The sequence below is a fragment of the Danio rerio genome, chromosome 17 (assembly GCF_052040795.2).
Source record: "Danio rerio strain M-AB ecotype USA chromosome 17, GRCz13ab, whole genome shotgun sequence".
Lineage (NCBI taxonomy): Eukaryota > Metazoa > Chordata > Actinopteri > Cypriniformes > Danionidae > Danio > Danio rerio.
The window spans coordinates 33783079-33798101 of record NC_141037.1 but is presented as its reverse complement, the minus strand read 5'-3'; the positions used below and the strand labels follow the sequence as shown (position 1 = coordinate 33798101).

The 15023-nt window shown below is 37.4% G+C and overlaps 1 protein-coding gene across 12 annotated transcripts in view; it reads right to left on the bottom strand.

Annotated features, from left to right (window-relative positions):
* Positions 1 to 12107, bottom strand: part of adam12b (ADAM metallopeptidase domain 12b) — a 166797-nt gene extending 154690 nt beyond the window's left edge. For all 12 annotated transcript variants that reach the window (XM_087290706.1, XM_087290708.1, XM_087290707.1 and 9 more), the window contains exon 1: positions 11895 to 12107. Coding sequence is in view for 6 of the 12 variants with exons in the window: in XM_087290700.1 (XP_087146826.1) it covers positions 11895 to 12006 (112 nt within the window). In the remaining 6 variants the exon portion in view is untranslated. The remainder of the gene's footprint in view (positions 1 to 11894) is intronic.
* Between the last annotated feature and the right edge of the window lie 2916 nt (positions 12108 to 15023).

Below are 15023 nucleotides of genomic sequence, written 5' to 3'. Positions count from 1 at the left end.
TGACTTCCTGATTTCTCATGTGCAGTTTTAAGCTTATACCTCATCGTTCTAGCTTTATCACTTCTGCTGGAGCTACAGTAGTGCTCGGGTTGACACACAAAAACTGCTTAAAGAATGAACCCATGCTACATGCAAAAGAGTAGTATGAGTCTTTTATGGCTGCTTGAAAACACTGGACAAGCTCAAAATGTTTTACACCCTATTTACACTTGTATGCAGTATTGTCCTTTTCTGATAAGACTATCAAAAATAAATCTTCATACTAGGTGTAAACAAAAACTGGTTAAATGTGGACTTAAAAACGTCAGACCATATTTACACTTGTGTTCAGTGCTATTTACTCTACTTCTGATAAGTTTAAAGAAAAACTCATCTTAATTACCAGGGTGTCTGATTTATAGAATTTGCAAAGAAATCTTCAACATTCAACAGAAACATTTTAAATCTATTTATTAAAAATTATAGCTCATATGATGATTTAAAGTGATTCAACATTCAAGTTAAATATGTTAATTTAGAGTTTACTTACAGCTGCGCACATTCCAACCCAGGCTCATTCTGAAAACGTACCTCTATATACATTTCTGGAGAGTGCAAAATAAGTCACAGGAGGAACGTTTTTTGCAGTTCTTGTTTTTGTAAATCCACCAGAGGCCAGTGTAAATGCTCTTTGGCTGCTGTCAACTGACTGACTGAATGACTGACTGACTGACCAATCAACCCACCCTACTTCTTGCTTAAACCCAACCAATAGTGTTTTCAACAGCACCAATTGACTCCCCTAAACCCAACCAAGAGATTTTTAAAAGGCAGATTTTTTTATTATAATATGTTAAAAAGTGTAATGTTGGAGGCGCGTACACAGTTCGTTGTCTTAGAGGTGTGTTGCTTCACATGAAAATTAATTTAGACTTCCCGCCCAACTTAACGGGGATGGAGCCAAGAGCTCCCCCGCTTTGTGTATGGCAACAGACAGGCAAACAAAGAGAAGAAAAATGAGTGAGCACCAGCATTCAGCCGTACATGCACGACTCGGATACAGACCAAGTAGAGACTACTGTTGAGAAATCAATATTCCTAATGTGCCAGAATGTGTCAGAGTGGTAGTTACAAAATCATTTGTGTCTTTGTATAGTTTTACAGCGGCTAAGTAACGATGCATTCGTCAACCATATAGGGATGTAATAATTTACCGGTTTCACTATTAACCAGGCTTTAACTCGTCATGGTTAATTAGTCGTAAAGGCTTCTTAACACTGTGATTCTGCACAGAACAAAACTGCAGCAACTAAACAAAGTTATACCAACTGTGTGCTAGTTTAAAGTTCTGAGCTTGTACACTGAGACTAATAACTACGGACACTGGATTAACTTTGTCAGGGTACACATACGCGAGGCAACACACTCACACTTTCCAGCCACACCTAGTTGAGGTGAAAGGGAGGTTCTGTGACCATGGGAAATAGAAATGGCTGAAGTTTAAGGAAGAAAAGTACACAGGTTTGCAAACCCAACTAAAGTTACAAACAATGGTGCCAATGAGAGCTATCATGTGGTGAATGTTGATCCGCCAGCCAAGATCAATCGAATGTTTTTGGAGAGAGTGCTGAAAGACTCGGAGGATCAGCTGTTTTTTACTAGCCCGAATCTCGATACGTTGCATTCACTGCATGTTCAGAGCAAAAGGTCGCTATTTGTAAAATCTCTGTTGCTCATTCACAGGAAGATGATTAAGGCTATTGTGTCGAACCCAATGAGCCTTCATCTAAAAATAGAGAAGGGGTGTTTCTTTGCTGACATTGCTTTGACTCGCATGCTAAAAATGGCAGAGGTGAAACAACAAACTTAGGATATGGTAATGCATGCCTATCAATCAATCATGGTGGGCGGGGGAACCGCACTCCTACGTCAAGTTGTGGTCGATCTAAAAACCGCTCCAATTGGTCCACCGTTTTTATGCTGTTACATTTGAAAAAAAAAGACTGGGTGTGTTTATATCACCCCAATACGACGGTCTATACACTATTGCTACACACGTCTGTCCAAACAACTTAAAAAGTAGATTTTTCACCATAGCTGCCCTTTAAAGATGAAATGCAGCCACACGTACTTCTGGCTACATATTTCACGATCTCCAGAAATGTATATAAGGAGACATATTCAAAATCAGCCTATGTTGGTACAATCTCCAGTCCAGTTTTTTTACAGATCACAACTTTTGCATGGGAAGTGAAGTACGCATATTTCTGTCCTCAATTTGTGCGTACACCACAGTAATAAATGAGGCCCCCAGGTGTAAACAGGACCCTAAAGCTTTTGCTTGAGTGCTAAAACTTGTAACGTGGAAGTGAAAACGTGGAAGGCAATCCGCTGCGTAAAACATATGCCAGAATAGTTGGCAGTTCATTCCACTGTGTTGACCCCAGATAAATAAGAGACTAAGATGAAGGAAATTATGAAAATTAAAAAATTCCCCCCAAAAATAAGTACACAATGCAATCAGCGAGCAAAGCTCAGTCTTACTGAATTGCTTCCCAGCTCATAGAAACCTCTGACCAGTCATTTCCAAAGCATCTTAAACTCAAGTTAACTCAAGGCCAACAAGTTAAAACGTTTCTTGTTCGCAGCATCTTTAGCTTTCCTGAGTGGATGAGTTGAATATATTAGTCCTCTCCTAACAGCCAGGAAAAGCAGCATCAGCAGTCTGAGAGTCAGCTGCTGAAACAGGACGAGAGCGGGGAGATTGAAAGAGGAAAGAGCGATAGAGAACTGGAGATTAAGAGTGAGTGTGTCAGCTAGACAGAGTGAGTGTGTAGGTAAATGGCTAATGTGGGTGTGATGGTGTGAATGAAGAGAGATTACTGGCTGAGGGAATCTATAGAGTTTATGACCTCGCTATAATCTCTCTCTCTTTTTCGCTCTCGCTCTGTCTGTCATTCTCATGCTCACCGAGCTCACTGGTGTTGATGCACAGCTACAGATTATGATTTTGAGGCTCTCTGATGGCGGAAGAAACGAGAGAATCTGGAAGACCGGCAGCTTAAATGGTTGAGGCTAACTAAGAGTGGCATTTTATGATTTCTCTTTAAATGGTGAAGAATTGTATCATGAAATGTCTTAATTCAGAGTTGTCAACAGTGTTAAAGACTTGGATTATTGTGTAAATTATAGACCAGTGCTAAAAAAAGGAATTTCATGTAGGACAGAGTATTTCTTTGTCAATAATCATACTTTCAGGTTGAAACATATTTAGACAAATTTGAAACATCTTCAGACATATTTTTTTCAAAATGATTCTAGATGACATCATCAATATATATGGCATCTATGGTTTTCATAGTAGAGCATGCATGCGCACACAACAGCAGGAATGGCAGCACACACTAGGGTTGAACGATATCATTTGCAAAGTTGTGACATTGTTTGCAATATACCTGGGAAAATTCTGCACATGATAAAGTAGACTTATAGTAACAATAACGATAAAGCCTACAATCAGTCTGTGCAATGGTTTATTGCAGTAGCACATGTGCAATACAGTTTTGCATTTATAAAGCAGATTACAAACAGATTTACAGACTTTAAATTCACCGAGCTCACTGGTGTTGATGCACAGCTACAGATTATGATTTTGAAGCTGGATTTAGAGTTCCTTATATATATATGAAGAGTTCAGATGCAAAAACCCTTTAAATCCATCAGACCTCTTTTCTTGTAAATTAGCATTTTCTATCAGGCTCCTCTGATAAGGTTGATAAGGTTGATCCTCTGATAACATGTTTTTAAACATAATAGTTTAAATAACTAATTTCTAATAACTGATTTATTTTATCTTTGCCATGATGACAGTAAATAATATTTGACAAGATATTTTTCCAGGACACTTTTATACAGCTTAAAGTGACATTTAAAGGCTTAACTAGGTTAGGGGAATTAGGCAAGTTATTGTATAACGATGGTTTCTTCTGTAGATTATCGAAAAAAAAAATTGACCTTAAAATGGATGTAAAAAAAACCAAAAACCTGTTTTTTTTCTAGCCAAAATAAAACAAATAAGACTTTCTCCAGAAGAAAAAATGTTATTAGAAATACTATGAAAATATCCTTGCTCTGTTAAACATAATTTGGGAAGCATTTAAAAAAGGGGGAAAAAAATCATAGGGGGGCTAATAATTCTGACTTTAACTGTATATGACATGCACCCCAGGGTCAGTATTACATCCTAGGAAAAAAAAACATCCCAGCAATAAGAAAAAAATAATAATAATTATATGACCCTGGGTTGCATGCAGTATACAAATCTGAAAACAATGCTTTAATGTGCAAAGTTAATGTGCAACTAAATTCACAGCCACATTTGCATATTACATGGAGTTTAATATCCCTATTTAAATAAAATACAATTAATAAAGACACAATTGGAAGGAGAGAGGATAGATGGATGGATGGATATTCCTATTAAACCATGATTTTATACATATGGTAATTTAACATAACAAATGAATCATGAATTAATTTATTCTAGACTCATTATCCTAACATATTTTTTATTTCACAGATCTTGAGTGTCTGAAAATGAGTGTCTTGTGACAGGTACAAATACAAATGAGTATTCTGTTACATAAAATATTAAAAACCAGAATGATTCATAAATAATCAACACATGGCTCATATGGCAATATGTCTGCACTCATAAACATGTTCACGCTTAATTATTTATTTCAGTTAGTCATAAGTTATTCACACTTGCATTACTGAAAGTAATTAGAAAATCAAAAACCATATTTAGCAATGTACAATGCAAGGTGTTGAAAAATGCTCAACTGATGTGCATGTAATAAAAAATCTCTATATGTCTTTTTTATTTAACAGATTGATGAGTCTAAAGCACTAAAGCACACTTTACATAAAATATTCTTCAATTCAAATATGCACAAATGCAATATTCACTCACAATGGATGGATAAATGGACGCAGAAAGATCTATCTATCTATCTATCTATCTATCTATCTATCTATCTATCTATCTATCTATCTATCTATCTATCTATCTATCTATCTATCTATCTATCTATCTATCTATCTATCTATCTATATATAAATATATATATATATATATATATATATATATATATATATATATATATATATATATATATATTTAAAGACACCCTAAATGTCTATTTACTATGTACCATATTTAGACACCATGTTTGCACACTTATAGACAAAAATACACACAAGATGACAGCGAAAGACAAATGAGAGCAAAGAGCTCAGTCCTGAAGCTCCTCACTGCACAAACTGATCCCTATTGTCTGAGCCGCAATCAATAACTGGGCGTTTCTCCCTATCAGTGAATGAGAGCATGTTTGTGTGAGTCTTTGGGGAGGTGTTGAGCTCTGGATCAATGCAGAGAACAACAGGGGTCCATTCAACATGTCAAAACTCAGAAACACATAAACTGGTGGAGCACTCTCACGACAGCTCATTATGCTACCATATTCACCCAAATAAGAACATCTACAGACCGTTACTCAACTCGTTTCAAACTTATAAATGTTCCTTTCTTCTGCTGAAAACAAAAGATGACATTTTGTTGACATTAACTATTAACTTTCAAGGTAGAAAAAAAAACCTATGAAGGTAAATGGATGTGTTAACTGTCTGTGTGTGTTTGTACTTGCTTTTATATCCTGGTGGGGACTTAAAGCTCAATACACACAAACTCATGGGGACTTGTTTCACCTCAGTCTTATCTCACCTTGTGACCTTAATTTTTGTCCCGACAGGTAAACATGCTAATGAATCACAGAATCGCAGAATGAAGCATTTTGAAAATGTTAAATTACAAAATTACATTTAATAACATTTTTGGGTAGGGTTGGGCTATGGCAGGCGTGTCCAAACTCGGTCCTGGAGGGCCGGTGTGCAGCAAAGTTTAGTTTCAACCTCAATCAGACACACCTGAGCTAGCTAATCAAGCTCTTACTAGGCTTTCTAGAAACATCCATGCAGGTATGTTGAGGCAATTTGGAGCTAAAAGACACCGGCCCTCCAGGACCGAGTTTGGACACCTCTGGGCTGGGGAGATTGAATATGAAGTGTATGTGTTCAACAGAAGAAGAAAACCTGTAATACTTCAGATTCTCAAAAACTACATGCTTATTACCATATCACTACATTATTGGGCGATTAAAGCCTTATTATTCCTATATCCCTTCAGATCCTTTAATCCTACCCTACACCTAAATTTGAGAGCCCCTTACTACCTATTAATAAGCAAGAAATAAGATGATTATATGAGGCAAAAGTCAAAGTTAATAGTTAATAGTGTAAATTGCCCCCCGATTTAAAGTGTGAACAAAAGATGTAAAGGTTTGGAACATGTAAAGGGTGAGCAAATGATGCACTTTCATTTTTAAGATGCCTTCATGAATGAGCGCATCTGCTTTACATCAGACCATAAGGGATAGTGTAATAAAAGTCATTTTCAGTCATCCTGAACAATGCGTAATGACTGGCTTACAGTGTGTGTCTCCAGGAGGTAAAGCCAGACCCATCCCAAACAGAATAGATTTATCAAGGGTGCTATGAGTTGATCCACATGACTGCTCGGACAGACCTGAATCCTTTTAAACAGAATCACAGAATCACATAAACACACGGTCCAGCTGATGAGGGTGCGGTAAAACTGTGTCAAAGTTTGCTGATCACATCATCCCACCCTTTAACACAAAGTTTTATCCAAAAACACTTCGCAGTGTCTTCTGCTATCACTTTCTCACATGAAAAACAAACATACATGGGAAGGGAATGGCAGATTTCAACACAGTTCCCACAAATTCACCACTACTTATCGACTTTATCAGTTATTTTTTCTCTATCAGAATATACACGTTTTCTTCATGCAAATATTGTTCAATTTTGTTCATTTAAAAGTGTTTTAGAAAAGTTACGTTTATGCGACAATGTTGTCAGTAATCATCTTTCCTGTCATCTCTCCCCTGTCCTATAAACAAAATGCATAAAAAAGGCAGAAAAAATTGAACAGACAACATAATAACTCTATTCTGATTAGTCTTTCATTTTCTTTTCAGCTCAGTCCCTTTATTTATCAGGGGTCTCTACAGCGGAATGAAGCGCCAACTTATCCAGCATATGTTTTTTACGCAGCGGATGCCTTTCCGGCCTAGGCAGGTAAAGGATGATGATATAATAACCTATAATCACAGTATCATTGTATTGTGCTCACCGCTCTAAAATATATTCTTTTTTTTTAACGTCTGGGCAAAAAACAAACAAACAAATGTTTTCCCTTTGAAAACAATATATTCTATTTTTTGGAAGATTTGTGATATTTTGGAGCAGAAAAAACACATCAGGCTATATAATTCAAATGAATCATTGACTTCTGCTGTCTTCATTTGTTTCAAAAATACAGATTTCTTTACAATTTAAAATGGCATTTTTGGAGATTTTTTCCTGCTGGATATACGGTTCTACAAAAACAAAAACAAAAAAAACAAACAAAAAAAGGAAATAAAAAATCTTACACACACTGTACCTTAGAGACGGTATTACAGAAAATTTTGGCAGTATTAAAACCTTGACTTTTACAAACCGCGGTATACCTTAAAAACGGTTATCGTCCCATGCCTATTCCCGCCACATACCAACCTTGGTGGGAACACTCATACACTCTCATTCACATACATACACTACAGCCAATTTGGCTTATTCAATTCACCTGTACCGCATGTCTTTGGACTGAGGTGGAGGCCGGAGACACGGGGGATAACATGCAAACAATAATAACATAGTAATTCAAATAATAACATAGCATTTAAAAAGAGCAGTTAACATTAACTGTATTCAATACACAAGGTTGTTCCCAACAGGTCAACAAATAATATCAAGAATTGAACACAAAGCTGTAACATCGTTTTAACTCAGTTTGGACAGCAATGTTTTTGGTAATAAGGTGAAAATTTAAAAGTGAAATATTAAATTAGATTATGGAAGCAAAATTTTTGCCATTCAATTTAAATTGAACCAACGCCATATAACATTTTGATGTCAGTATGATGTATTTTCAACACCAGCTTCACATGGGCTGTGGGGCCTTGAGAGTTTTCATTTGCTGCAATATTTGTAGTATTTATCACTACACAAACTCCACAAAATACTGAAGCATCATTTTTTGTCAACATTACACTCAACTATAATATTTTGAATGTCAAAATAGTTCTGATTACGACATTCAATGGTAGCCGAGAGAGCTTAACATGCCTCTATTTAAAAAAACACATGCAATTACAAAACGCGCCAGCAAATATAAAACACAAACAAAATAAAACGCGCTTTTCTCACAACGCACACAAATTAATAGAACTCGCTCCATTTTCTCACAACATTAACAATATAAAACACGCTGCATTTTCTCACATCACAAAAAATAAAACACACTGCATTTTCTCACAACACAATCAAAATGAAACATGCTGCATTTTCTCACAACACATTAATACAATGCGCTGCATTTTCTCACAACACAAATCAAATAAAACATGCTGCATTTTCTCACAACGCAAACCAAACGAAACAAGCTGCATTTTTTTCACAGCGCAAACAAAATGAAACACGCTGCATTTTCTCACAACACAAACAAATTAATACAACGCGCTGCATTTTCTCACAACACAAACCAAATGAAACGCGCTGCATTTTCTCACAACGCAAACAAATTAATACAACGCGCTGCATTTTCTCACAACGCAAACAAATTAATACAACGCGCTGCATTTTCTCACAACGCAAACAAATTAATACAACGCGCTGCATTTTCTCACAACACAAACCAAATGAAATGCGCTGCATTTTCTCACAACGCAAACAAATTAATACAACGCGCTGCATTTTCTCACAACACAGATAAACTTCGAAAACAAGTTGCATTTTTTCACAACTCACAATAATATCCAAACATGTCTTCATATAAGTTCAGTATTGTTGTTGCAGATGAATTATAACATAGAAAACGCGACTTAAATATTTTCCAGCTAGCTAGATATTAATTAACATTCATACAAACATCTTTACCGAAGCCTCTCTACTTGACGGTTGGTCTCGCGCATCCACCATGTTTGCAGTTTATCTACACTTTTCCCCCACGTTTGCAATTCTAATTGAATTCACGTCCAACGCACAATGTACTGTGGGCAGTATCAGCAGTTAGAGTATGAACGGTTCTACACTAAAATTTTTATGGGGAACAGTAAACCATCTGGGAACCTTTGGCATACTCTTTTCAACATTCTACGATTTGGATCATACTGTATGTTTTTTGAAATACTATTTAGGGTGGATAGTATGCGAATTGAGACGCTGCAATAGTCTCGGCACAGCAGCATCCGTCACATTTAAGGGTCCCCTTGAAACATTTCCATTGTGTTTAGTTCTTTTTGAAAGTGTAGCGAGAAAATGCAGCACGTTTTATCATTTTGTTTGTGTTGTGTGAAAATGGAGGGCATGTATGCCTTAATGTGCATGAGTTGTGAGGATTTGGAGCAAGTATGCTGTCAAACAGATTAAGATATTTTCTTCATTTGCTGCTGTTTTTAGTAATTGCATGTGTTTTCTCAAATTGCAGCATGTCTCGGCCACTATAACATTCCCTATTTATAATGCAAATAGATTGTACACAAACACATCCAGACATATTTTAGATATGCGAAAGCACTAGGGTGATTAGGTGGCCTTTAAATCGGATATAGATACTAAATATTTGGGATCACGATTAAAATTCCATAATTCTGGATCAGCAATTCCACAAACTTCGCCAGATTATGAGGATTTCAGCTAGGGATGAAGACATTACAAACACACATACACGCACACGCAAACAATCTCAAAGCACACGAAACAAATTAGCCATGGATGGATACTCTCAAATTGCATTTTAATGGCTGTAGGTACTTTTTGCTGTCAAGTGTGATACTGTGAAACCATGTCAGCTCTGCTAACTTCAGGAGCTTGTCAGCGCAGGGAATGAGGTGCTAACAAGTGGAAATATGAGGCTCATATTCACATGCACACAGGTGTCCAGCATTAAGCAAAAAGCCAAAGTACTGCCCCCTTAAAGTATGGTTTCAAGACAGCGCCCCCCAGTGGGTAAACCACGTTCATACATGCATGTTAACCAAGAAAAAAGGCATATGAAAGACATTATAAGAGGGGTTCTTTTTGTTTGCATTCATTTTCATTTGCTGTGATCAAACAGAGAGTTTCGAGAGTCCCCTGCAATCAAAGCTCTGAGACATGCTATTATCATCCTGCCTTCAGTGTAATTACTATCTTTCTGAACACCAGCTTAGAGTAGCATGTGTGCTCTTGTGAAAGAGAGAGCAGAGGATACGAGATGTGCTGCAGGAACAATATGATCTGATGAATTAAACGGTGAAACCGGCAGGTGAAAGACAATAATTAACCCTAAATGACCTGATGATTAACCAACACACAGTTTACATCAATCATCTGTTGCGCTGAATTAAATAGCAAAGCCCATTTTCAAACCAATTCCAGTGACCTAATATAACATGCACACTTGCTGAACTAAAAAAAGTATATTACTAGATCAAATGCACTGTCCATATAGCTGAATATACACTGAACATAAAGTTTATGATTATCAGTGTATTCAAATATAGTCATCAATACAAAACAAGCAATTAGACATGATAATGCATTCAGAATCACTCACATAGTTAATTATACACATGGCTTTTATTAATTAATTAATTATGTATTTATTTATTGCCAGATCAGCAACTTATGGCTATTTCATGGCAAAATGTATATACATAAAATATTTCATGATAAAAACAAATTCATACTACAATAAAAAGTTACTTAGACAAATATAGGATAGAAATAAATAAAATTCACACAAAATATATTCAAAGTTAAATATGATTTTTCAGTTCCTTGTTTGATAAATAATTTGAGATTCCTTTTTAAAAATGTCCATCAAAGTAATCTCCTTATAAAAATTGTGTCTCATGGTATTTAAACTTCCACATTCCAACAAAATATGTTTCATGGTAAGAGCAGCCTGGCACGAATTAGGCATTTATTCATCATTTGCATTGTTAAATATCCCATTAAACTTTTATGCCAATAATATTTCATTATTAAACAGTAAAGAGTTAAACAGTTGGCACTAACCAATTCCTTTACAGGGCTCTATGTGTACATTTCAGTGCCCTAAATGCCCTTAATCCTATTTTTATACACAGACATCAGATATCACAATGTGTTTAAATGGCCACGGTTGAAAGCACATACAAATGTGCATCTCTGCTCTTTTCCTGCTATTGTTGTTCATCCTCATACACACAAAGCTTCCTATTTATCTCCATCAGTAACTCTCCTAGTTTTATTAATTCATTATTCATTTTTAAAACTTACCTTTTTTACATATTCACACAGATGGCAATAACTTATACAAATATAATTGTATAACTTTTCATTATTATTAATAATATTATTACTATTATTGTTATTATCATCATCATTTAGTGTGGCTAGCCTAGCGCTGCACATTTTACACACTTTAGTGTCATCTACTTTACATATTTAACCTTTCTTTTTAGCAGTACTGTTTGAACTGTACTGTGGTACACCAGTTTGTCAATGTGGCAGCTAAAGCATAAACCTCAAGCCTCAATTTATTGCAAAAGTGTTCCAAAATAGTACCATTCAGTGATCCACCATATAGTTTGAGAATCCATAAAAGCGCATTTTAGGGATAGATAAGCTTTAAAGGTCGCACGAAACGTATTAGTAGTCCTCAAAGTAAATATATAAAGAAGCAGTAGAATGAGGTTTCTTACCGTCGGGTGAGTGATGAGTGGAGATGTCAGCTGTCAGTCCCACTACCAGCAGCACAAAAGCGCGCAGTCCGTTCATGAGGTACCAGCTCTCCATGCGCCGGTGGATCCTCATGATGCCCGGCTCCTTATGATCAAATCTTCATAATATACCGACAGAAAACACACTCACTCACTCAAATACACACGCGCGCTCACAGCGCAGGAGGAGAGGATGTGAGGGACTTCCTGCAATACGATTAAATCCACAGGGGATCGAGGGGAGGGAGGGAACAGACCCGACAAAGAGATGTCAGAGTCAGAGAAACTTTACAAAGCCAACAGTGGTGAAGTCTCGCGCTCGACCGTGTTCACACTGTCCTGAGTCGCGGGAGGAGAGTTGTGAAGGAAAGGGAAAAGCGCACGGATAGATGTGGACAGACGTGCTTTGGTCTCGTGCTTTAGGTGTTGATTTTTATTTTTTATTTTTTGGAAGAGCGCTGCTTGAAATCTCCACGTGTTTCATAGCGGTGCTCTGCAGGGTCCTAAAGCCATTAGCAGCGTGAAATAAAAATAATAGACTAATTGTTTTGTAACTTTTGGATGTATTTTTTATTATGATGATGATGATGATTATTATTATTATTATTATTATTATTATTATTATTATTATTATTATTATTATCATTATTTTCTTTATATGTATCTTTTAATTGTACTTTGTCCACTCATTTTTTATAACACAAAATGTAAAATATTATTATATTTTATAAATTCATCTTTAATTCAATTCATGTTTATTTCTATAGCGCTTTTACAATATAGATTGTGTTAAAAGGCACCTATGGTAAAAAATATACTTTTCAAGCTGTTTGGACAGACGTGTGTAGTGTTTAGATAGTCATATTGGGGTGATATAAACACACCCAGTCCTTTTTTTTCAATTTAACAACATAAAAACGGTGGACCAATTGGAGCGGTATTTAGATCAACCGCAACTTGACGTAGGAGAGCGGTCCCCCCGCCCGCTAATATTGATTGACAGGCACGCGTCACCATATCATTTGTTGTTTCACGTCCGCCATTTTCAGCGTGTGAGTCAAATGTCACAACAGGAACACCCTTTCTCTATTTTCAGATGCAAGGCTTATTGGGCTCAACACAAGATCAACATTCTCCACATGATCGCTCTAATCGGAATTATTGTTTGTAACTTCGTTTGTTTGTAGGTAGGTTTGCAAACTAGTGTACATTTCATTGTGTCTACCTTAAACTTCAGCTGTTTGCAATTCTCGAGGTAACAGAAGCTCCCTGTGAGTGTGATCTTAAATAGGTGCAGCTGGAAAGTGCGAGTGTGTTGCCTCACGTGAGTGTCTCTCCATTGGAAACAAAATAACAAACTTGCCTGCAGGTCGTACACCAGATCGGTGGAGACTCTCAGGGGATACCGAGACGCTCAAATCCTCAAAAGGGACCTCAGGCCCAGGCCTTCGCCGAACTTGATGAACGCTGTCCCGGCTGCCGCGGCAGTGACAGGGAGCTCGTCTAACGCAGCAAAGACACCGGCGGCCGCCATACACTCTGCCCTGTCTGCTCCACTGGCAGCTGCCTTCGTGCTTGTGTACCGGGAGCCTGTTTATAACTGGCAACCGACGAAAAGCACAGTGAAAGAGAGAAATGCGTTTCTGTTCAATAATGAAGTATTGAGTAATGTTCACTTTCTAGTGGGTAAAGGAATGGGAGTCCAGCAGATACCTGCGCACAGGTGACTCTTTTAATACACTCATTGCAAAGGGGCTAAAGTTCGTTTATTTTTGAACATTCAGACTTTCTACTTACTAACTTGATTTTCATTTCAGATAGTAATAAACTTGCCTGCAGGTTGCACACCAGAAGCTCCGCTCGGCGATATGCCATGCATTTTGGAATTCTAAACATAGTTTTCTATTAGGGTACACGCAACGGCGCTTCAAGTCAGCGGCTGTCCGCGGCGCCCAGCCACGATTCGGGACACTTTATATTTCTGCCACGCCACAGAGCTCCATCTGAATAGTTTTTAATTTAAATAACATGCAAATGTGCGTGTCTGGTGTGCCGTGTCACGGCTCTGAACGGTGCATCCGGTGCATCCGGTGCCTCAGTCAAAGTTAATCCAGTGTGTGTGGTTATTAGTCTCGGTGTACAAACTCGGAACTTTAAACTAGCACACAGTTGGCTGTAAAACTATACAAAGACACAAATGATTGTGTACTCTCTGCTTGGTCTGTGTCTGAGTCGTACATGTACGGCTGAATGCTGATCCTCTCACTCATGTGGATTCTCTCTGTCTGCCTGTCTGTTGCCAAACACAGAGCGGGGGAGCTCTTGGCTTCGCCTCCATGTTAAGTTGGGTGGGAATTTGAAACTCATTTTCATGTGAAGCAACACACCCCTAAAACAGTGAGCTGTGACACTTTTTAACACATTATAATAAAAAAAATCTGAACTGTGTTTTGAACTGAACCTAAACTGGCACTCTCAGAAGAACTATAATATTAATATTAAATCATAAAAAAGGGGTAAACTATGTGCCCTTTAAAACCACTTAACTTAAACGTTCTATTAAACCGAAACTGTGTCAGTCCAGTTTTCAGAGTTAAAGTTCAGTTAAGTTCAGTTCAATGTGATTTAATTTTCACTGCTGAAAGTCCAAACATTGAACAGTCAATACATCGATGCACAGCTCCACAAGTGCCAAAAAACTATGCAAGCCAGTGGTGTTAGTGGCGATGAACAAAACTTCACCAACTGATGAAAGAGAAAGAAAAAAAAAAAACCTCAAGCGAAACCATGCAGGCTCAATTGGGCACGACCAGTTCTCTCGGCAAACTTCTTGTGCAGAACTGCAGTCTGCTGGAGACTGGAGAACACTGGACATCCATCGTGGAGAAGCTGCAGGTGTGAGTTGCTCTGGGAAGGGTGATCAGGCTGGCCCGTGGGATTAATGCAAAAATTTGTCTGTTACTGGGGTCTTTCAGGAATCAGTCTCATGCTGTCCACTACTCCATGACCACCGCTCAGGATACGGCCTGGTCCAAGATTATGGATATACTGTTATGTGATGCATTGTGTGTATGCTTTACTAAAAAATAGGTCTTTAATCTAGTTTTGAAC